The 24,629-nt window shown below is 51.5% G+C and overlaps 1 protein-coding gene across 3 annotated transcripts in view; it reads left to right on the top strand.

Moving 5' to 3' along the window:
• Positions 1 to 24,629, top strand: part of PLXDC1 (plexin domain containing 1) — a 71,607-nt gene that overhangs the window by 36,810 nt on the left and 10,168 nt on the right. For 2 of the 3 annotated variants that reach the window (XM_082373504.1, XM_082373502.1), the window contains exons 8-13: positions 6,469 to 6,564; positions 10,677 to 10,758; positions 14,042 to 14,102; positions 15,283 to 15,418; positions 21,961 to 21,996; positions 24,155 to 24,315. In XM_082373504.1, coding sequence (XP_082229630.1) covers positions 6,469 to 6,564; positions 10,677 to 10,758; positions 14,042 to 14,102; positions 15,283 to 15,418; positions 21,961 to 21,996; positions 24,155 to 24,315 — 572 coding nt within the window. The remainder of the gene's footprint in view (positions 1 to 6,468; positions 6,565 to 10,676; positions 10,759 to 14,041; positions 14,103 to 15,282; positions 15,419 to 21,960; positions 21,997 to 24,154; positions 24,316 to 24,629) is intronic. The other variant, XM_082373503.1, reaches the window with a different exon arrangement.

The following is a 24,629-nucleotide window of genomic DNA, read 5'->3' as shown; positions in this document are numbered from 1 at the left end:
TTATAGGCTCATCTCCAGACCCTCCTGTCACCCACCACTCTGTCCAGGCAGCACTGGTCTGCATGCCCTGGGTTCCCCAAACATGCCAAGGGCTATCTGCATCTTTCTGATGCAGTTCCTCGTATGAGATGCCCCCCACCTGAAGTCCTTTTACCACTTGGCAAATCCTACTCATTCACTGGTCCAGCTCAGATGTTGCCTCCTCCATGCAGCAGAATTCACGGCTTCCTCCTCCATCCCCCCAGCACTTTGTTAAAAGCTTTAATATAGAACTCATGACACTGTCCGGCTCATTCATCTTCTCCCCAACTGGCCGTGAGCTCCTTGGGGGCTGGCCATGGCCCCAGCACTTAGCCCAGTGCCTGCAGCAGGGCAGGTGCTCAGAAAATGAGTAGCAGCTCGAGAGTGAGTGCTGACGGGAATGGGCGGAGCAGAGACCCTGTCCTCTGCCCTGTGGTGACACTAAGTGAGAACAGGACCTGACATCTGAGTTTGGGGGGTGAGTGCTTTGATAATCGCATCTCTTTTTGTCAGATATTTTTTAGCTTGGGGGGTGCAGGCAGGGACTTTAGAAGGAACATAGAGGTACGGGTGGAGCATATCACGTGCATGCATTTTTCTGGGGCAGCATCCGTGGCCTCCATTGGGTTTTAAAATGGGCTACAACCTCTGCTTTTCAGAGTGATGGCTTTTATGTGGCTGAGAGATCAGATTCCTCTGGGTCTGATATTCAACCCAGCAAGCAGGGAATTTGTTTGAATTTGGCTGAGCTGCAAATAACAGTAAATCCCAAAAAACCATGATAGAAGTTCAGGTAGAGGCCTCTGGTCCGCAGACCCTATCACCGGGATATTCACCTCGAATATTCCCATTGTCCCAACCCATCTGTCCTACAGAATGAGTGATGTCACTGCCCTTGTACCCAAGCTCGGCTCCTCCCTGCCTGGGGCCCTGTGAGGAGTGGAGTTTTCTCCCCACTATTCAAGAATCCCCCAGTCCCTGAACCCTGTCTGGGGGACTCTCTCTTCCCCCCAGGCTCCAAACACTTTCCTCCCACCCCTGTCTGAGGGTGGAGGGAATTCTGCACAGTCTCATTCCTGGGGTTGAGGGAAGAAAATGCTGAAAACAACCAGAGTTTCTCTTACCATTACTTCCTTGCAGAATCTGCTCTGCAGGCTTTGGAGCAGAGAGTCTGCAGAGCACGCTTTGATGCAGAGAAAAGATTCAGATTAGCAGCGTCTGTTTGCAGAAGCACGCAAAACATAGAGGGTAGCTGATACACTCTTTATTTGACTGGAGGGGGCCCCAGAAGTCAATATAATTTCCTCTATTCATTTGTTTAAGAAACCCTTTCTTTCATGGACAGTATAAAAGCAACTTTAGGGCAGCCAGCGTCAAAACTGACAGAGATTCTGAATTAATGGAATTGCATTAATTCATTAATTAATTGTAGCCCGCCCCTTGGCTGACCCCAGAATGGCCTTGGACGGCCTGAACACTTGGGCCTTCTCCTTTACCAGAACTTTCCTTTCCTTTCAAAAGCAGGCTTGAGAAATGTGGCAGAGGCCTGTGCTGTACCTTGGTGCTGGGCAGCTGGGTGGGGAAGGGGGAGGCCCCAGAACTGGCTGCGGAGGAGTGAGAAGGAGCAGCCAAGTGGGGGTGGGGGGGTGTCATCACCAGATCAGGCCCGGTTTGTCTTCTCCCTGCTCCTGATAAAGGATCCTTTACAGTGCTCTTCACTGTAGCTTTTTATCCATCCTGGGGCCCTCCCCCTCCCCCCTCCCTCCCCTCCCCTCCCCCTCCCCCCACCCCGTTTTTCACTTTTCTTTTTTTTTTTCTTTTCTGTTTTTCCCTCTACTCTGCTCCCTGAGCCCTGCCGTTTCTCACCTCCTCTCCTCTCTCTGCCCTTTTCTACATTGCATCTGTGCTGAGGAGGTCTCTCCTCCCTCCCCTCCTGGGCTGAAAGCTCCTTGGGGTACAGGACCCTCATTGTGTTTATCTCTGGGGTCCCCTGCTGGGGCTCAATTCATGATTATTAAAAGAATAACCAAATGAGCAAAGGAAGATGTGAATGCGTAAATGAAAACTTTTTCCTGAGCCACCATCTTAGATTTTTTTATATCGTAACCACCGTTTTGGAGGGAAGTTTGTGGCTGGACCTGTCAGTCTGATTTCTTCTGACCAAACCAACCCTCTTCTTGCTGGTGTCTGGTGTGGAAACAGAACAGGACATGCCAACCTTGCTTTTGAGCCATGAACATCTCTTGATTGCATGGCAGGGCTTTCCATGTCTGGACCTTAGTGTTTCTGAATCTTTGATGAATGGAAGCAGAGATAAAACAGAAATGTCTCAAACTGCCAGAAATGTGGCGCTGGGGTGGTCACTGTCTTGGTTCCGACAGGGATCTGTTGGTCATGCAGATGGACATCATCGTCCTTGGGCAAGCCCCAGATGTTGGAGAGAGAATCCAAAAGCAAATAACACAGGCGGGGATATTAAGTGATCTGTTTATCAAGAAATAAAAGTATTGCCAAACCAGACACTTAAAAAAGTACAAGTTGGCAGTTGAAGTGAGCAACTATTTTTTTTTAAATAAATTTATTTATCTATTTATTTATTTTTGTCTGCCTTGGGTCTTTGTTGCTGCGCACGGGCTTTCTTTTTAGTGGTAGCGAGCTGAGGAGGCTACTCTTCGTTGCGGTGCACGGGCTTCTCATTAAGGTGGCTTCTCTTGTTGCAGAGCACAGGCTCTTGGCACGCAGGCTTCAGTAGTTGTGGCACATGGGCTCAGTAGTTGTGGCTCACGGGCTTAGTTGCTCCGCGGCATGTGGGATCTTCCCGGCCCAGGGCTTGAACCCGTGTCCCCTGCATTGGCAGGCGGATTCTTAACCACTGCACCACCAGGGAAGCCCATGAGCAACTATTTTTAATCAGAGATATGTTTCTGCCCGCCCACCCTCCTCCCACTTCCTACCACACACATCTCCCCCACCCTTGCTGGTAGGGCTGTGTTGCTTTTTGGAGGATATCTGATCATCTCTGGCTGCACCCTCACTTGAGGCACGTCCCCACCTCTGCTCCCCAGTGGGCTGGTGGGGAGACCCATTCCTACATTCTGGTGTGGGGTTTGCTGGGAACCCCACCTTCCCCAGCTGCTGTTCGTGTGTCTCTATCCATGAATTCGACTCCCTTGACAAGTCCGTGTCTCTATCATGCCCCAACCCTGACCCCCTTTGTCCTCCTATTTCACCTGCCTTCTGACCGAGGGCAGCCTCTCCCCTGTATCCTTGCAGGTGGAGAAATCCTGAAAGCCAATTCTCCTCCTCCTTTGAGCTCTAACTTCATGAGGGTCTGGCTTTTTGTGGCCCGTTGGCAGCTGCCCTTTTGAGAAAGGCCATAATCTGTGGTGGGCTGAGGAGGAAGGGCATTCTTCCTTTGTGCTGTGGGCTGAAGTTATAATAAGTTGCTGGGGTTTTCCTGACTATTTGTAAGCCATTCATTCATTCACAGTCATCTCTTGAGACCCTGTTCTGTGCAGGGCCTGGCGCGAGGGGCTGGGGGACAGAGACATATAACTTGTAGGCTCTGCTCTCGGGGAGCTCATAGCCTTGGGGGAGGTGACCAGCAAAGTAAATGGTTGTGAAACAGGTGACACTGGACAGTGCACAGGAGGTTGTGGAGCTCAGAGGAGGGGCCACTAACTGCACCCGAGGGTGGGGGATGTCTTCAAGGGGGGCCTGTCATTTGAACTGAGCCTGGAAAGACAAGGCAGATTAAGAAAGAAATGTTTACGCAGAGTCTAGACCCCATGGCCTCAGGCACCTCGGAAGACCTGATGTTTCACCTTTATTTTTTATCCTATTCCATTTCAGTGTTAAAAGGGATAATTCTTTAGGAGAGATGGCTTCTGGGGGTAGTGGGTGGGATGGAGCTGTGAAGGGCTGCCTGGAACTTCCCCATCCCCCACCTAATGTCTCACATCCTGCAGGCTCACTCGAAGCCCACTCCACCTTCGCAGAGCAGTTGGTGTCACACAGGGAGGGCCCTGCAGCACATATAGGCCTTTGGTGAATTGAAAATTGGTGCCTCTTCTGGGCAGCTGAATTACGGAAAAGTGCCCTTCCTCACCCCAATCTCCTTCAGACCCACCCCTGCTTGGCAAAGGGCCTTTCTTGTATTAGAAAAAAATCTGTGTGTGTGTGTGTGTGTGTGTGTGTGTGTGTGTGTGTGCGCGCGCGCGCGTGTGTGTGTGTGTGTGCGTGTGCGTGTGTGTGTGTGTGTGCGTGTGTGTGTGTGTGTGTGCGTGCGTGTGTGTGTGTGCGCGCGCGTGTGTGTGTGTGTGTGTGCGTGTGTGTGTGTGTGTGCGTGTGTGTGTGTGCGTGTGTGTGTGTGTGTGTGTGCGTGTGTGTGTGTGTGTGCGTGTGTGTGTGTGCGTGTGTGTGTGTGTGTGTGTGCGTGTGTGTGTGTGTGTGTGTGTGTGCACGCGCACGCACACCTGTGAGTGGGTAGTGCTTGCATTTCAAGCACAGGCCTCTGAGGTGGACTGCAGATTCCTGTTTAGTTCCGGGGTAGCGCTGCGGCCACCAGCGCCGGAGCAGTTTCCTTTTCATTGCACAGAACGTTTCAAGGATATTTTGTGGTCGCAGATGCTTCAGGGGCTGAGGTGTCCCCAGGCTCTGCAGCAGGACAGCGGGGTGTGGTGCGAAGAGAGCACGCTTTGGGTCAGACCACCTGGGGTTCAATCCTGGGTTAAGTAGGAGGGAACGGTTCCAAAATTGAGGATAAATAAATGACAGAAACGTAGCTGAGATGTTCTTTTGAGCAGTGGATGCTCCCCTAGGTTCTTCATTCAGGATGGGCCACCCAGCGGTTGCACAGGACACCCTCCTTTTCATGGATGCCCCCACTGAGTTTTGCTACCACCTCGGGAAACTTTTCTCCAAATCACCTTCAGCTGAGTGAGAAACTTAGCCCACCTACTCTGGGCTTCTAGTGACAAAAACCCAACTGAAACTAGCTTAAGTGAAAAGGAGTGCACTGGGGATACTGAAGTAGCCCAAAGAACCTAAGGAAGAGCCAACAGCTGGGAAGATAGGACCAGAGCAGGTCCGGGGACTCCAGAGCCTGGAATGCCGCCAGTTTCTCTCCACGAGGTGGCTTCATCCTCTGGCTTTCCCCATGAGACTGGAACCATGGCCATTCACGGACGCCGAGCTTGCATCTTCTTAGCAGTATTACTGGAGAGCAAAGGGCCTTCTGGTTATAGTTTAAAAGTCCCAGGGAAGGTCTCTGATTGGTCTGACTTCATCAGATGCCCAGCCCTGGACCAATCACTGTGTGGCCAGGGAGGCAGGGTCATGAAAGAAGATGCAGCACAGACCACATGTAGGAAGGGGCTGGGGGCAGTTCTTTCTGTTTCCAGAAGGAAGAAGGGGTGCTGGGCAGACCAAATACTAAGTGGCCCTTTCCCCTCATGGGAAAACTCATTCACGCAGCTCAGCAGCTGACGGCCTGCCTTTTGGAGCTGAAGGAAACCAACCCCAAGTCACGGTTCTTAGGTGGACATGGGGGTTTGGTGGGAAATATCAGAGCATCTCAGACTGCCATTTTAGGAGAAGTCATTTCATCTACAACTCCAGCTTTTTCCTCCCAAGTGTGTTGGGGCAGGTGTTAATGTCTTTCCACCTCACAGACAAAAAACCGCGGCCCTAAGGTTATCCTGCTTGTCAGGAGCAGATCTCGACTCGGAACTCAGGGCTCTTGACTCTGAGGTCCTGTAGGAAGTTTCTGCAGGGACCGAGGCAGGACATAAGCCTGGTTCCAGGCCCTGAACCTTGCTCTCCCCTCCATCAAGGAGGGGAGAGGTTCTCCAAGGTCAGCCTGTCCATCTGCAGACATTTGCAGAGTGCTCACTGTGGGTCAGGTTTGGGACCAGATAGATGATCATAGTCGAATGGTCCCCACTCTCCAAATCAACCCTAATGACCACACAATGTAAGTGCAGTGAGAGGAGGGCACAGGGCAGAGGGGGTAATAAGAGGCAGCTGGTCTAGAGTGGCTGCTCAGAGGAAGTGGCCCTGAGCTGGATCTGGAAGGGTGAGCTGGAGAAGAAGAGAAAGGGTGGAAGAACATTATGGATCAAGGGAACAGCAGCTGTGAAGTCACAGAGGCATGGGAAAGTGTGGACCCCCTGTGTCCTGACCCCGGGAACAGCTGGGCCTCTGCGTTATTAACCTGCTTATAACACAAAGCTCTCCCCTCAAGGCCAACTCCTGTTCTCCTGTCTCCCCACAGTTTCAACGCCATTATCCCAGGATGATGGGTTTACTTCCTGCCCTCAGTGGTTGCACACTAACTCCCGGATCCACTCACTACAATCTCTTGCCCACCTGTCAGGCTCCAGCTCCAGGCCCTGAAGCCCTCTGGCCACGAGCTGCTCCTGATGACAGGCTCTGCCTATGTTTCAGAATCTCGGCGAAGGACCATCTTCGAATACCACCGTGTGGAGCTGGACCCCAGCAAGGTCACCAGCACAACTGCCGTGGAGTTCACCCCATTACCAAGTAATTAAGGGTTGTTCCCACTGATGGGGGGGAGGCATTCCACCGTCTTGGAAAGAGCTTTGGAGTCAGACTGAGCTCCATCCCAGGCCCACCACTGTCGCCTGTCTGGGTACCACCACCTAACTTCTCTGGGCCTCCATTTCTCATTTGTAACATGGGCCTAACACCACCTCCCTCCCAGGGCTACAGTAAGGGTTAGAACTACAGTAGGTAGAGCTGAGGATGTAAATGAAAGCTCAGACATTAACTGGCACATCCCAGGCCCAGGGCGTGGCTTGTGCTTGATACATGACAGCTATTGTTGTTAACACATGATTGAAACCCAGGAAAGAGGTACCTCTGAGAACTTAGACTGAGCTCCCAGAAAAGATAATCCAGGAACTGAATGGGTCCATAAGTTTATCATTGTATTTTCCTTAGAGGAGGCATGATGCTGGCATCCACAGGCAGGAGGCAGTAGAGGGATTTAGCCAGTAAGCCTCCAAGATCCAGGGGGGCCTGGTCCTGTCCCTCTTCTGTACCCCACTCACCTGCCGTTGAAGGCACACCATGGCTGGGGCCCCAGCGGCTGCTGCGGACCCCGCAGGATCGGGGTTGGATGTTCTTCAGGATATGGTCAGGGCAGCTGGGGAGAGTGAGGGAAGGACAGCACTCTCGTTCTATTTTTAAAGAAAGTTTTAATCTCCTCTCCTGTTTCATGGTACCTCCCAGCTTCCCTCTGAAGCCACGGCCTTCTCCCTGCCTTCCGGGGCATTTCTTGCCTCTCTTTCCACCTCTTCCTTTTCCCTGGAGGTTCTGGGAGCAGGGGGTGAAGAAAGAAGAGGAGGTGGAAGGGTCTTCTAGAATGCTAGGCCATGTCCCCGCAGGTGTCCTCCCCCGGAAAAGAGGACGGTCCCTGACACCTAGTCACAGGACAAGGACACCTGCGGTTCCAGCCCCGCCCCCACCCTAGTGGCCCTCCCCCTAGGCAGGGCTTCCTCAAGGACTGGTGAGAGCAAACCCAGGAATGGATAAACTGCATTTGGGAACAAGGACATCCAAGGGCAGGGCTAACTGCTGCGGCAGAAGAAGTGAAACATCCTGGGAATGCGTTTCTGGGACACTGTCTGTACATTTAAGCCACTTCCCACCCCTCCAGTGAATTTTGTGAGCATTTAATAGCACACAGGACATCTGAAATGCAGATGAGAAATAAAGGTCAGTGGGTTTTATGAATATCCCACGAGGCTCCCAGGGTTTTTTCTCAGTTTGACTGGAGCCATTTAAGGGGTCTCCAGAGTCCCTGGGAATGATCATGGGCTCCCATGTAGGGGAAGGGACAGTGTTACCAAGACTGTGATTTGACCCCCCGGGAGGCCGGTTTGCTTTGTCCTCAGAGAACTCTGCACCCCACAGCCCCAGGCTTTCTCCCTTACCTTTGGGTAGGTGAGGACTTTTAGCCAAAATTCTTCCAGAGGTGTGGCTGGACTGGCTTCAAGCCATAGCACTCCATGGCTGGTCCCTCTTCTAGAAGAGATCATGAAAAGGTGGCCTGGGGTGAAGGTGGGAGCTGGGGAGGGGGATTCCCACAGCGGGACCTCGAGACTAGGAGCTCAGGCTCTCGGCTCAGACAGACCTTGGTTCAAACCCAGACCTGCCACTCTTAGCTCTGTGACTCTCTCTAAGCCTCAGTTTCCTCCTCTGTAAAATGGGGATAACAAAAGCAACTATTCATCGATTCCATAAACTTTTGTTAACTGCCTACTACATGCTGGGCACTGTTCTAGACCCTCTGGATGCACCAGAGAACAAAACAGCCAGAGCGCTCTCGTTCTTGGGCCAAGTCGGTCCCTGCTTATTTTCTGCCGATGGCTTTCCCTCCACCCTTCCAAAGCCTGCAGAGCCCTGGTAGACAAAAGGACACAGTGCCACCTACAGCTCGTCCCTCCCACAAGGTGACTGAAGGTGACCACGCTGTGCCCACAGCAGCTTTTCTCCCACTCACCGAGGGCTGGTTACCACCTGCCACCTTGTTGGGGGTCCACAGGATGCAAACTGACTCCCTCATTAATGGACTGTGGCCCAGGCCCATGAAAACTCACAGAGAGAAGAAATGTATGTGACGTCTAGTGAATGAGTGGTCATTTTCTATAGTTAGTGGTCACTTCTGGCTGCTACTAACGTGTTCTGTTCAGCTGCTCATCAGATGAGCCCTTATGTTGCACACAGTTATTCCGGGTCAGCGCCTGTCTGTCCTTATAATAAAATGCATGGGCTTTGTGGCAGCTGCTTGCCACTCTGAGGTCGTTCTGGTTCACTTAAGTGGGCAGCATTTAAGCAAGTGAACAACTCTTAAAATCCAGCCCCCATACCTCCTGCTCCCCGGGCCCTCTCTGCTAGGGGTCCATGCACCCTCCAGCAGCTGCTCCCACTAACTTCCCTGCGCTCCACCCTTGCCCTGCCCGGCTAGGCCCCAGCTGTCCCCCCTCCCCATTCCCACCACCTTCCAGCTCTCCACTCGGCTGAGCCGGCTAGCGTTCTGACTGCTGTTGGGAGCACCCCTGGGATGTGTTCCTCCCGGGCCTCTGCACACAGAGGCCCCTCTGCTTGGACTTCTCTCCCAGGAGGGCTGCCAGGCTGGCTTCCTCGCTCTCTCAGTCTCCTCAGAGGCCTTCCGCAACCTCCCTGAGTAAAACACATCCCCCACCGTCCTTCCACCTCCCTGATCTGATGCGCTTTTCTCCCAGCCCTTCTCACCACTGGCAACCCTAGGGTGGATCTGTTTGTCTGTGTATTTGTTGGCTGTCTCCTCCACTGGACTGCAGGTTCCATGTGGGCAGTGCTTCTGTCTTTTCCTGTTCACACTGCATCTCCAGCATTGGGACAGTGCCGGGCCTATGGTAGACCCTCAATAAATATTTGTTGAAAGAATAAATGAGTGAATGAGCACCTGATAGGTATATTGAGGGGAATGATGGACCAGAGTCGATAACAAATAGCATTCACTGGCTCACCGTGTGGCCGGCACTGTTATAAACCCTCTCACAGCTGGCCTGCCACACAGACAGCATCTCGATCCCTCTTTTACAAGTGAGGTACCAAGGCACCAAGAGGTCAGGTAACTCTCCAGGGAAGATTTAAGCTTGGATGAGCAGAGGTCAGCACACCCCCTCTGGGAAGAGCTCACTTCCAAGAGGAGAGGGAGAGGAAAGGAATGGAATACGTATGCCTGGCCTGGTTTACTCTCAAAAACTCAGCTCCCAGACTTCCCTGGGAGGAGCTGGAGAGGCCAAGAGCGGGCCTCTGACGGCAATCCAGCCACACAAACAGTCCCTAGGAGCAGGGAGTGCTAGCTGGTCAAACCAGGACATCTTAAATCCTTTCCAGTGATTGTAGACAACACAACTGTAAACACTAAATTTGCCGAGGGACTCGATCTTAATTGTTCCCAGCACTGGAAGAAATGATACTGATGTGAAGTGATGGTGGCGTTAGCAAATGCTACAGTGGCGATCATACAGCGATATAAATGGATCAAATCCATATGTTGTACACCTTAAACTTACATGATGTTATATGTCAAATATATCTCGATTTAAAAAAATCCTTTGCAACCCTGTAATTGTAGGCAATAGGCCAGAAGTATAACTTTCCAGACTAGGTGCAATCCCTTTGTACGTGCTTATGGCGCCCTGTAGTTTTCCTTCGTAAACCTCATCACAATGATAATTATGTAGTTATTTTTGTTTGATGATCTGCTTAGGGTCTGTCTTTCCATATGACTGTAAGGTCCAAGAAAGTACCAGGTCTTACTGCTGAATCACCAGCACCAGCTCAGGGCCTGACCCCCTGGTGACAAAAGGAAGGAAAGATGGAGAGAAGGAAGGAAGGAAGGAAGGAGGGAACGAAGGAAGGGAGGGAGGGAGGAAAGAAGGGTGGGAGTGAGGGAGGGTAGAGAGGGAGAATTAGAGAATCAAGGCTGGACTCAAGTGAGGGTGGCATTAAAAACTTCTAGGGTCCCTGCTGGTCAGAGCCTGCAGAGTTCTGTAAGGACCCAGCATTCAGGAAAGTTGCACCTTTTGGAGGCCTGTGGAGGGGCTGGTACTGAGGGGCCACTGCCTTCTCTCTTGCAGCCTGCCTGCAGCATCGGAGCTGCGACACTTGCATGTCCTCAGACCTGATCTTCAACTGCAGCTGGTGCCATGTCCTCCAGAGGTTTGTACCAGGCTCACCCTCTTATTCCCACAGGCAGACTGTGCAGGGGGGCAGATGGTGGCACGACCCCACTCCCTGCCTCAGGCCTCATTACCAACATGAGGGTATCTCTGGCCAGCGCTACTGTGCCACGTAGGACAAGAATATCATGAAAGTGAGTGTCTCCCTGAGGCTTGTGACCCATCAAGGTGACTATGTGTCACCCTGTGGTGACACTAGACTTCTGCAAGACCATTCAGAGATTCCAGCTACTGCAGCTCCCTCCTCACACCTGGGAGGGTTGGTTCATCCTCTGGCAGGCCTTCTCAAAGAGTGGTCCACAGCTGTGAGCATCCCAGAATCACCTGGGGCTTGCGCTAAACATGCAGATTCCCGGGGCCCACCCCTGGCCCCCTGCGTCAGGTCTCTGGGAGAGAAGCCCAAGAGCCTGCATTTTAACACGGTACCTCATCTGCAAACAAGCGTGAGATCCGCCGGCTCAGAGACGGGATGAGCCTAAGACCCATTGCCATTGAAAGAGAACCCCATGACCCCAAATCAGCACCTCAAGATCTTTCTCAGGCTGCAGAAGGGTTTCCTGAAAACCACGGGTGTGGAAATTGCAGGCGTCTGTGGAAAGTTGGAACAAGTGACAAAGCTGTGTTTGCTTGGTTTTGGAAGCAGGGAAAATTCTGGATGAGATTCAGGTTCAGGCATAAAGTTCTTAAATCCAAGTCATCTTCCTCTCCTTGTTCTGAAATCATTCCCTCACAGATTAGACTCAGAATCTGAGCCCTGTTCTCCTGTCCAAGATAAATAAATGGCAGGGGGAAAAAAAAAAGAATTTCTTTGGGGACTAGGGCTCCCATGAGAGTGGGAAAACCTATGAACTACAAGAGCCTTTAAGGCAATCTTGAAAATTTGCAAATTACAGAGGCTCTGAGTTCTCTGCAGCTGTCCTGAATCTGTCAGTGTTTCCTTTGCTCCCTTCCAGTCTCCTGGTGCAGAAATAGAAGCCATTGCCTTTATAGGCAGGCTGCCTAACACACAAGACACAGCTCTGGGCCGGGAGGAGAGAGGGGTCCTCGTCAGGCCTCCCAGGTGTTCTTCCCAACAGCTGTGCTCTTATTCACTCTCTTGGGGCCTCAGTTTGTTTTCCCTGTAAAATGGGCTGGGGTTATGTGATTCGGGGAGATGTGGGTGAGGAACATGCCTGTTATTTTAACTTCTCAAATACCAGATAGTATTTTTGCAAAGTGTTCAGGGCCCTTCACACGAAAGGCACAGACAGCCTCAGAGAGAGTACCCAGGGTACACCCCAGGTTGGTTCTTCCTGGCGTGGAGCTTTGCGGTGTGGTCCATCTTGTGCACTTTCGAGGTTGAGAGTCACTGTCTGAGCGTAGGGAGATAATCCAGATGACTGCAGAGGAGCCCTGGAATGCTGGGGCTGGCTGCCACCGCATGACTCAGTGTCCACCAACAGCTGAGCCACGAGAACTGCAAAATGGGTCAGATGAAAGCAAAACCCTGGCTTGATACACCCCCACTTAATGCATACGCCCAAACCCAGAAAACTATGACAGTTTAATAAGGGTTGGTCAGGGGGAGGGCAGGGCCTTGGGTGTGGACACTGCCTTTGCTGGGTTATGTCAACTACGGGACAAAGAAGCTCCATCAGGGATCCTGTCCCCGGATGTCCGTGGGCCTGGGCTCACCGAGCACGGGCCCCTTCTTGACAGATCTCTGGAGCCTCAGCTTCAACTGAGAGCTGACTCCAGGTTCCTAAAAAGCCAGAGGTCAGAGCTGGTGCAGGGGGCCGGCCACCATGGTCTCTCCCACCAACAGCTGCTTGAAACTACCACGTGGCTTCTCGGCTTCCCCTCCACCTACTCTGCCCTCTGCAGCCTCCCAGAGCTTCCCCTCCCCGTGCTGGGGCCAGATCTGATTTAGATTATTTCACTTATATCATGCAGGTATTTTCCTTTCATCCCTACTGCCCCCCAGTGACCCACTCTGAAGTCTATGGGTGACTTTGACTCCAGGATTTGGTTCTGGAAATGAGGGTCATACATAACCCTTGTCTTACAGTGTTGTCATGAGGGTCCCATGAGATAGTGCCGGAGCAGCATGTGACTGGGGCAGCACCTGGCATTCAGGAGGCACTCAAACAATGGCCATTTCTCAGGCCCTTCTCCTTTGCATCTGGGTTGGTTGGCCCCGAGCTTGGAAAGGGGTGCTCTTAGACATTTATCAAAGGCTCAGTCCTTGAAAGAACCAGTTAGTTTGGCCTAAAAGAAACTTTAGTCTCCAGCCCCCAACAATGCCCCTAATCTTCCATCCCTCAAGGTAGGGGGCACGGAGGACCTGACAGAGGGGGTGTGGATGGCTCAGCTCAGCTGCCCCTGCTGCAGGAGGAGCAGCTCAGAGGCATTTTCAGAAGGAAAGACTGACAGCGCCTGGAAGCCTCAGGCTCACCAGGTCTCGGATAGATGGGCAGGCAGTTGCTGGTGCAGAGTTCACCAGCCACGAATCCTTTCGCAGCACTGGTGGCTTGGGATATTATCTTCCCATGCGGAGGTTCCTGAGCTTTAGCAGGGCTTGGTGGATTCTCCTGGCACCAAAGAGCGCAGAACGGAACTTTGAGCACGATGCCATGGAGAGCATTCTCTGGTTCATCCTCGCACCACACCCCTTCCCTAGGGAAGCACTTGACATCTTCCAGCCCAGCTGAGCTCTCATTGTCCTCCGGAAACCCTTGTCAACCAGTGTTTAATCTCTCCCAGTCTCTGGCAGGACCCTGACTTCTGCCCTTCAGTGATCACACAGGGGGTGTTGGCCAGATTGGCTGATGTCCACCCTCAGCCCCGCCCCTCCTTGACAGGTTTAGGCTCCTGCACAAAGAAAGGGGGCTTGGTGAACGAGTAAGACTTTCCCCAGATGAGAACATGTGTGTGAATTCCCTGGATTCTCAGCAATTTCATGGCCGCCCAGAGTCAGGAGGACCTTAAAGGTCATCAGAGGTCATGCAATCTGTCAGCTCCCTACACACACCACATCTGGGCAGATGTGGCCTTTGTCCTGGGGAGCTTGGTCAGGAGGAGGGAGAAGATGCCACAAATAGCTTCCCCTCCTTTTGGGGAAAGGAGGGTCTGACTCTCGCTCCCACGGCACCTGCCCAGTGGTCTTGGGGAGGTACGCCCCCTCCTTGCTATCATCGGAGAGCTGTTACTGCATAGGGGGAGGTGAAGGGGAGGGCTTCTCTGTCAATCCCATCACACCTCTGGCCTTTTGGTTCCCCCTGCAGATGCTCCAGTGGCTTTGACCGCTACCGCCAGGAGTGGCTGTCCTACGGCTGTGCCCAGGAGGTGAGAGGCTTAAGTGAGCCAGGTGTGGGGAGGAGCAGGGCTACTAGCTCGGGTAGCTCTTCTCAAGGCATCTCTGGCTCTTGGTGAAATTCTCCCCTCCACCTGGGGCTTGTCTCCCTGTCTGCTCTGAGCCAATTAGACCCACATGGGAGGTTTCTGAGGGCTCGATGGGTCCCTGAGACAAGCACTTCTGGTGACTTGGCCTGGAGCGGCAGCTCTCCAGGGGCTCTTTTGGTCCTTACAGAGGGTACATTGGGCGTGGCCTTGGCCACAGCGGAATCCTCCGGGAGGCTGTGCACCTGGTGATGTTCAAAAAGCGACTACCTGGCTCCAGCCCTCCGGCATTTGAGGAAGGCAGTGGTTCTGGGAACGAGGAGGGTTGTTCCTGGCACCTCCCATTTAGAATCCCATGCAGGTTGCCTCTCACTGCTGGAATTTTCCAGAATGCTCAACACTTTGACTCTGGGTGGGGAGCATCCAATTCTCACACCTTTTACTGACACAGACCCTTTCATCCACGCGTCCTTGCCCCCTCCCTTCCTCCCTCCATTGCAGCACAAGCACAGCGCACGTGCCCAGCACTTCACCGTGTGCTGCCCTGCGCTTGCTCTGATTTAATCCTAACACGGTCCCCGGGAGCTGGAGGCCAGTGCCCCCACTGACCGGAGCGGGAAACTGAGGCTCAGAGAGGTTTAGTGATTTGGCCTGCAGCTCACAGCTGGTGAGGTGGTGAAGGTGCCAGGCCCAGCATTTAAATGCGAACCCCCAGAATTACTGCTATGTGCTCACCACCATCTGTTTTATCAATAAGGCTGGGTGAGCTGTTTCTGGCCTTAAAAAAAGAAAAACTTTGTCCATCCAGAAGCCTACTTCTGACGTTGGCTGTTGGTGAACGTACAGATTCGCTTTATATAAGAGTGGCATCTCAGCTCCTTCTTTCAGGAAGGCTTCGAAGCAGCTGACAGATAAATTGCCCTGTAAGATAAGACGCTTTCAGGATAAAGTGGAAAGCTTAAATGTATTCAGAGCCCAGCTTTGGTTAGATTACCATGCTTGGGCCACGCACTGGAATCTTAAATCTTCTGGCCGCTGAGGGATGCAGGCGCCCCACCATCCTCCTGTGTGCAGCTTGGCCGCCGGCAAGGCCTCTGTCCAGGGCAGCACCGGGTCTCTCTTGCAGGCAGAGGGCAGGACGTGTGAGGACTTCCGGGATGAGGACTCCTTCTCGTCCTCCCCCGACAGCTCCTTCAGCCCCTTTGACGGAGACCTCACCACCACCTCCTCTTCCCTCTTCGTCGACAGCCTCACCACGGAAGGTAAGGGTGGGGAGGAACCACCGCCCTGGAGCATCAACTGCCCCTGATGGGGATTATCTCAGGGAATAGGGTTGCTCCATCTTTTCACACCTGAGGCTCCAAGAGTGGCAGAAGCCAGGTTTAGAGCGAGTAGACTCCACGCCCATATCAGGGCTGTGGGACGGAATTCACTGTGGCGAGGGGAACGATTACTGTCCCAGCACACTGCCAGGTATTTTATATAATATCTCAGTTCATCTTAATAGCGATCCTTAGAGAACCTGTGCGGTCTTAGCAGCCCTGTAGCAGGTATGAACTCAGTCCACACACTCAGACGTCAGGGAAAGATTGCCTAATTTTTCTGACTCCCCCTCTGGCTCCCACCCCTCGCCGAGCTGGCCTGGTGGGGAGTTCCACCCCTGCTGTCCTGGGGCTTGGCTACCCAGTCCTGTGCCATCCAGTGGGCAGAGGGTAGGGTGGGGCAGCTCTGACCATCTTGGGTTGCTGCCGATCCGTCTCTGCTCCTTCAGGCCTGGTTGTCCCTGGGGCCTTCTCTGCCATCCCCATGTTACCGGTGGAACGGTGACTCCTGGGTTCTTGTCCTCTCGAGGGAAAGAATTCAACTGAGAGACATAGAGTAGTTTTAAGGAGCAGGAGTTTTATGAAGCAAAGCAGAAGTACACCCTCAAGAAGGGAGGACAGTGAGCTGTAGAGGCACCAGAAGCAGCCCCGCGGTGAGGGTAGGGTTGGGTTTTTCAAAATCATGGGAAGTCCCTCCCTGTGTCCTGCATCATTGGATTGACAAGTTGATTGACAGCTTTAGGTTATACAACTTTTCTCCTTGTATGCAGGCACTTACCCATAAGCACCCAATCAGAAATGGGGGTGGGGGTGGGGAACCACAATGCTAATTTATTATAAATACCTCATAATGAACCCCAGGTTAGTCTGAGTCACCTCTTAGGTCTGGGTGCACCTGCGCCAACCGGTGCTGGTGGTTTGGAAAACCCTGTTGGGTTTTCAATATCTTGCTTGGTCCTGATAAAGCTGGAAACTTAGCGTTCCTTAACCACAAAAAGGGAGGATCTCTGGGCATGTTCTGGTCACCAGTGTCCAGGTGGGGAGGGAAAGATGACCCCATCCAGGATGGGACGGGACCCACTCACGTTTGACTAGCTATCTAACACAGTCTTTAGTTCCACGGTCCGTTTCTTCCCATTTCCTTGAGGCCAGTTCTCAGAATTGTGGCAGCTTATGTCATGGCTACAATCTGGTCATCATGTAGTTAACTTCTTCCACCTGATGGGGGTTTCAGTATCTATAAGACAGCTCAAATGATATGGCTCAGAATATTATCTATAGCCCTTGAAGAGGAACTAAAGGTCCTTGACTATGCTTAATGCCTAGACTATTATTATTCAGTCTTATTGGACTATTTTCCCTTGTTTCTGCATCTTCTCACATCTCTGATCAAACTTACTCTTTGCCTAAGTTTTTCCACAGACAAAAGGTAGGCTGAGGACATGGGGGGCAAGGACCGTAGGGTCCTGCTCCGTTTCACCCAGGCCTGAGGTCTTATTGAAGCTGCTAGAGGTCCAGCCACCCTGTGGGGAACCCCGTGCAGGCTCCTTGGATTCTTTGGCTATCTCTGAGAAATTCCTCCCTCATCCTTTTTCAGTACGTGGCATCTAGGTTTTAGACCCTTGCCCTAAGACTAAGACTGAAAGACTTATGGGCTCTTACCACTTCCCCTGGGCGAGATTACCTGTTTGAAAGGGGCAAATGGAGAGCAGGAAAGGAGAAAAAAGTTAATATTTTTAAACATTATTCATCCACAATCCCATTTTATAGACAAGGAAATGGGCTCATAAGGAGCAAAGTAGTTTGCTCAGTGGTGGAATGTTCTTTTTGTGGTGCCCCCCTGACTTTTTTTTTTTTTTTTTTTTTTTTAATTTATTCATTTATTTATTTATTCATTCATTTATGGCTGTGCTGGGTCTTCGTTTCTGTGCGAGGGCTTTCTCTAGTTGTGGCAAGCGGGGGCCACTCTTCATCGCGGTGCGCGGGCCTCTCACTATTGCGGCCTCTCTTGTTGCGGAGCACAGGCTCCAGACGCGCAGGCTCAGTAACTGTGGCTCACGGGCCCAGTTGCTCCGCGGCATGTGGGATCTTCCCAGACCAGGGCTCGAACCCGTGTCCCCTGCATTGGCAGGCAGATTCTCAACCACTGCGCCACCAGGGAAGCCCCCCCCTGACTTTTTAAATGCAGCCTAGAGGACTAGAGAGCAGGAACCCATGGAACTGGCTGGAGGGAAGTGAACAGTTGATAGAAAGAGCAAATATTTAAGGGGACTGACCATGTGCCACGTAGGGTGGTAACACTGTGTACCCATTAATATTCACTTAGTCTTCCTAACAATCCTGTACGTTGATGCTGTTTGATCCCCATTTTACAGAGGAGACACTATGGCTCAGAGAGGTTGATGGCTTGCCCAAGGTCACACAGCCAGGAAGAGGTGGAGTCAGGTCTCATCTAGCTCCAAAAGCAGCAATCTTGCCCCTCGACCCCACTGCCTTTCTCAGTGCTGAAAAAAAATAGAAAAGGGTCTTCATGGATTCAATGGGTGGAAAAATAGGGAAGGGTGAAGAAGTGGGCAGATTCAGACGGGTCCCAACACTCTGAAGTTGCCCAGGAATAACAAGGAACTGGTTAAAGCTCAGGTATTGAGAGCAGAGACTGTGCTAGTGCTGAGGGGGATTCAATAAATCAAATGAAAAAGGAGCAGGAGGAGATCTTGCCCTCAGGGAGTTCATAACTGAGTCCAGGGGTGACCTTCCAGTTAAAGGAAACTCTACTTAAAAAGAAGAACCCCTGGCCAGTCACTCCTGAGTTAACCCTATGTGCTACTGAGGGCACGGTCTGAGCCCAGAGCTGGGCTGGGGGCTGCACACCCCATCCTCCAGGTCAGAACCCAGCCTTTCCCTCAGAGGTTTACGTCTGCATGAGGCACAGTGCCTGAGGCCAGAAGGATGGCTGTGTGGGCGTGGAGAGCCCAGTGCATGGCATCTGGGGGCTGGATTCAAATCCTGACTTGGAAGTATTCTCCATTTCTCCCGGGTTATTGCCCTGATGATCTGTCCCTACATGGAGGCAGCATGTTCTGCTTATCAGTTTTATCATGTGTTTGTCTTCTATCAGCCCAGGAATGTGTCATTTCTGTTTGCTGTGTAATAGTCCCCAAAAGAAAAACATATGTCCTTCCAGCCCTGGAGCGGGTGGTAGAGATTGTTAGGTTACCTCTATAAGAAAAAACTTGGGGGGACTTCCCTGGTGGTCCAGTGGTTAGGACTCCACGCTTCCACTGCAGGGGGCACAGGTTCGATCCCTATCAGGGAACTAAGATCCTGCAAGCCACGTGGTGCAGCCAAAAAAAGAAAGAAAGAAAAGAAAAATTGATAAAAACTTCCTCCCACCCCAAACTCTCAAGGTGTCTGGAGGGACAGGTTTGGGTCACCCCCTGGCTGTGCAATTATAGCCCACACAGGGAGACTTACTGGAGGCAGAGTATATCTCGGGGTCCAGGAAGATGTTGTGAATGAAGGGGATACAGCACTTCAGCCAGGGGGACCCACCTGGCCAGAGCAGAGGTGGAGAGCAGAGAAGTTAGTGAGAGCAGCTGCTGGAGGGTGTGTGGAGCACTCTGACACCAGCCAGCCAGAGGAGCGGAGAGGACCAGGGGAGCAGGAAGTATGGGGGCTGGATTTTAAGAGTTGTTCACTTGCTTAAATGCTGCCCACTTAAGTGAACCAGAATGACCTCAGAGTGGCAAGCAGCTGCCACAAAGCCCATGCATTTTATTATAAGGACAGACAGGCGCTGACCCGGAATAACTGTGTGCAACATAAGGGCTCATCTGATGAGCAGCTGAACAGAACACGTTAGTAGCAGCCAGAAGTGACCACTAACTACAGAAAATGACCACTCATTCACTAGACATCACATACATTTCTTCTCTCTGTGAGTTTTCATGGGCCTGGGCCACAATCCATTAACGAGGGAATCAGTTTGCATTCTGTGGACCCCCAACAAGGTGGCAGGTGGTAACCAGCCCTGGGTGAGTGGGAAAAAAGCTGCTGTGGGCACTGAGTGGTCACCTTCAGTCACCTTGTGGGAGGGACTGGCTGTAGATGTCCTTTTGTCTGCCAAGGGTAGATGTGGACTGGCTACGATGGATTTCCAATGGTCTAGATTCAAAACAAGTTGATTCCAATCAAGTTAATTTGTCCAGTGATGTTTAGGGTTACTTTGGTTAGTGTTGAGTAACCAATTCATTTCAACTTGTAGTAACGAAATAGACTCAGAGGCATACATAAATACCTCGTGTACTGAAATTCCTGAAGAGAACGTATCTTTCTATTATATGCCTACAACTCTCTATTTGTTTTGTTTTACTTTGAATTTTTAGGGGTGCTTTTTATTATTTTATTCTATTATTATTATTTTTTAAAAATTTATTTCTTTATTTTTGGCTGCGTTGGGTCTTCGCTGCTGTGTGCAGGCTTTGTCTAGTTGCAGTGAGCAGGGGCTACTCTTCGTTGCAGTGCGTGGGCTTCTCATTGTGATGGTGTCTCTTGTTGCAGAGCATGGGCCCTAGGCGCGCGGTCTTCAGTAGTTGTGGCACGCGGGCTCGTGGGCTCTAGAGCGCAGGCTCAGTAGTTGTGGCTCACAGGGTTAGTTGCTCCACGGCATGTGGGATCTTCCCAGACCAGGGCTCGAACCCGTGTCCCCTGAATTGGCAGGCGGATTCTTAACCACTGAGCCACCAGGGAAGTCCCGAGGGGTGCCTTTTAAATTTAACTTTTTTATAAATTATGTAACAGTTAAATGATAACATGGTTCCAAAGTCAAATCTACAAAAGTAGCTATATTCAAAGAAGTTTAGTTTCTAGTTTTCTCCCCTCCGCCCTATTCCCTCTTTCCTCTATGAGGGACCATTTAAAATTTTTCTTATGGTTTATTCTTTCATTATCTAATGTGATTTTTTGATGTTTGAAGATTTATTGGAAATGTATAGCAGAGCAGGATGCCACGTCCAGGCACTGGGAGTGTAAATAGCTGGGTATTGAGAGGCTCACAGTCTATGGAATCAATGGGACCCAAGATGCCACAGAAACAGATACCAAATGCAATGGGACACAGGGGAGGACACACCCATCTGTCCTCCGGGAAGTGACGGGCCTGGACCAGGACTAAGGTGAGGCAAGTGAGGCACTCAGTGCAGGTATCAAGTTTAAGGAGGCACCAAAAAAAAAAAAAACCCAGTAATTAAGATAATAATCTTTTCTTGCAATATTTGTAAAAATCAAAATTAATGCCAAAAATTCCATAATAAACAAACTTTCAAAAAATTCTAAAAAGACAGGATCAGACCCTGTGTCACATGTATCACCCCAGCCCCAGCCCTGCAGGGGACATTTCAGGGGTGGGACTTTTGAAAGAGAAGGGGAGGAAGGGCAACCCCTGCAGGAGGAACAGAATATGCAGCAGCTCAGAGATCTGAGAGGGCTCCAAGGTCTGGAGAGCCTTGGGTAGCTTGTCACAGACACTGACATGCTGTTGAGTGGTGGCCAGTGGCAGGAGAAAAGAAGACTGGGACACACTGAGAAGGGCCTTGAACATCTGTGAACAAAGGGGAGCCAGTGAAAGCCTTTAAAATGAGGAGGATGGTGGAGGTGCTAGAGGGGAAGGAGGAACGAAGTGCATGTTGCAGGCCCTACATTGTGGTTTAACGTTCTGATGCTTGAAGCAGTAATCTCCAGTGATCTAGAACATTCTCCTGACATGGAATTCTTGCTGTCCTTTCCCCATAGGAATCTGTGGGGAAGAACCACAGGAAGGGTCAGCCATTGGAACTTATTTAGGAGGCTGCAAGATACACTCCTTGAGGTGTAGAGGGAGTGTGTTGTACCCTGGGAAGTCTCCAAGCAGATTCAATCTTGTGACACACACACCTCTCCTCAAATCCTTCCTCAGCTTCCCGCTGCCCCTTAGGAGACTGCCCCTTAGGCCCTCAACTTGCCTTTCCGGACAGCTGATCCCCCCACCCCCCGCTTCACTCTCACCACCCTTCATTCACATCCTCCCTACCCTCCAGCTGCACTGAACTGCTTTTTTTGTCTCAAATGGCCAAGTTCTTGCTGACTCCAGCCTTTGCCCCGGCTCTCTCCTCTGTCTGGGACCCTTTCTCCCAGCCCCATAGCTCATCACTCCTTCTTGACTCCCTTTGTCTGGGCAAGGCCCCCAGTCGGAGTCAACTCCTAGTGAACACTCAGTAAATATTTGTTGAACGAATGAACACTATGAAAAGTTGGCTTGTCTGTGGCCTTCTACCTTTACACTGCTGTGTGACTTTGAGCAAGTCACCTCCCCTCTCTGTGCTTCAGTTTCCCAGCCTTCAAAATGAAGGGTTGGACTTGAACCTCCTTAAAGTCTCATCCAGACCTAGTGACAGAGGCCATCATGATTCCACTAATCTTGTGCCTTCTCTCCTTTCCCTTTGAAGATGACACCAAGTTGAATCCTTATGCAGAAGGAGAGGGTGAGTACAGAACTGCCTGCCCCTCTTCATTATACTATGCCTCTTGGACCCACCCCGGAAGAGGGTGCAGCTGTCACCTGGCCTCTTTGCTTTTACTCTGAGTGGGGGAGGGGGAAACAATAGCAGCCTGAGCTTCCCAGACTTCCTGCTGGGTGGGAAGGCAGGGGCCTTCTGGGAACAGACCCCCTAGACTGAAGGAGCAAATCGACATCTAGACATTTCTCATCTCAGCCAGGAACCTCCTGTGGTTCTTCTCCCGGCCTCTGTGCCCTTGAGTATCCGCTTCCCTGATAGGAGTGAGAGGAGGAAGTGAGGGCTAAGCTAGGGCAGGCATGGCTGTGTGGGCCTGTGGTCCTGGCTTCTGTCCCCAGGGGCCTCCCAGCCAATGAGGGGTGGAGAGCAGCTTCTCTCACTCAAGTGGCATTTGATTCCCAACCTGGCTTGGCAGAGAGTACATAAACGTTGCCCACCACAATTTTTACAGGGGCCCAGAAGGTGGGGTCCCCTTTCCCCAGGACTGCCTGGGGGATAACCTCCTCTCCGGGGACATGGGGTGACCCCACTTCCCCTGCCTTTTGCCCAGAGCCAGCTCAAGCCCTTGCTGCAACTACCACAAAGGGGAGATGGAAGAGCCTTCCAGCCCCAGGGGCTGGGAGACAGTTACCTGAGCTCCAGCAGGAGAGGAGGGGCTATTAACGCAGCACATCTTGATGGCGTCTCCCACTGGAGACGGAACTATTGCTGCTCTGTGGGCTGTGGGTGTGAGTGTACACATGTGTCTGTTGGGCTGGGGGGAAGCAGGGGGCCCTGGGCCACGTTCCCCTTACTCTGCACCATGTGCTCATCAGCCCAAGCTCTGCCCCTCAGATCATAGGGTCGCTGAAGGCAGAGGTCTAATGGCCAGCTCAGGAGAGGCCAGCTTGGGGCGTGTCATCGCAGCTCCCCCAGCTCTTGGCAGATAGAGGCATGAACCATGCACAGGAGTGCCCCAGGATAGTTTCTCTCCTGGGTTTTTTTCTGCTGACAGAGAAAAGGGGATAGGGAACATAATGATTTTGGATGCACACAACATCTTATTAAAAATCTCTACCCCCTGTTGACTCCCATTCCACCCACCAGCGATGTAAAATGGATTCAGTATTTGTGTTGCTTACATGCTCATCTGTCTTCTCTATGTCGTGATCTCCACATCCTTTTAGGGTAGGGAGAAGGAGCAAAAGCCCACCCCAGGTAATATCAGGGAACTAGGTTTCTTGGTGGCTGGCACTAACTGTGTCCTTGGACAAATCACTTCATCTCTCTGCATTTCCATTCCTTCAGCCGTACGAGAAAGGGGTTGGACTGGATGAGCTTCCAGCTCGATAGTCTATGGAAAATACCCAGTCTTCTCCTGGGGAATGTATTTCAAATGCTTGGAATGTTCTCAAAGAGTGTCTGCTGGTTTATTAGCCCTCAGAGTGTCTAGTTCATTTCTTTTATTGAGTTCCTCTGATGGGTCTGCCATTTTTTCTAAGAGTTGAAAGCACAGAGATGAATAAGACACTGTCCTTGCCCTACAGGAGGTCACAATCTGGTAGTGGGCAGTGACAGATAAAAATGTGGTCATTTTGCTATCATAATAGCTAAAACTTAGTAAAGTTGTCCAAGATACCAGCCGTGATCCTCAGCAGTTGACATGAATTATCTCATTTTCACCCTCTCAATAACCCTACCAGGTACTTAACATTATTATCCTTGTGCTACAGAAATGATAACCGAGACACAGAGAAGTTAAATAATTTGCCCAAGGTCACACAGCTCATAAGTAGCAGAGCCTGGATTTGAATCCAGGCAGCCAGACTCCAGATCCCAACTCTTAACCATCACATGCCCTTTGTGAATTCCTTAAAAGAACTTATATGGGATGGGTACTGGAGAGAACTTTTATGATCCTTAGTAGACATTTGGGCAACTTTTAAGTGATTTTGGAAAACCACCTGAACTGTGCTAAGAACAAAGTTAATGTCATACTCATAATGGTTCCACCGACTCCACCTTTTCATGTATTTGATAAGTAGACCTGAAGGTTCAGTCGGCTTTCATCTCTGAGACTTTGTCAGAACCCAGGACCCCATGACCCCACCTTCCTTGCTCCCCTGACCCAATGGTCTCTCCACAGGCCTTCAGAACAACCTGTCGCCCAAGACAAAGGGCCCCCCCTTGCACCTGGGCACCATCGTGGGCATCGTGCTGGCCATCCTCCTCTTGGCGGCCATCATCCTGGCCGGGATCTATATCAATGGCCACCCCACCTCCAACGCTGCGCTCTTCTTCATCGAGGTCAGTGCAGGATTGGGCCGCCTCTCTGGCGTCTGCATCTGCATCAGTTGTTTCCCCAGCCTTTCAATACCTGCCTCTCCCCATCTCATCCCTCACCCGCCACATACCAGCCTCCTGTTTCCACCTGAGGGACTTCATCGACTCCATCCAGGCACATCTTGCACTGGCAGGCACCCTCTGAGTCCCTAACCCCCCAGGGCTTGACCCCCTCAGGACTCCTCTGGCCCTCTTGTCCTGTTGAACAGCCTCTGCTTTTGCACTCCCATTTGTGAAATCAGAACAGTCCCCAGAGGAAAGAAAGAGGCCAAAAATGC

This window comes from Balaenoptera borealis (assembly GCF_965194805.1).
Source record: "Balaenoptera borealis genome assembly, chromosome: 20".
Classification (NCBI taxonomy): Eukaryota; Metazoa; Chordata; class Mammalia; order Artiodactyla; family Balaenopteridae; genus Balaenoptera; species Balaenoptera borealis.
The sequence above is the reverse complement of the archived record's forward strand: the minus strand, read 5'-3'. Positions and strand labels throughout refer to the sequence as shown.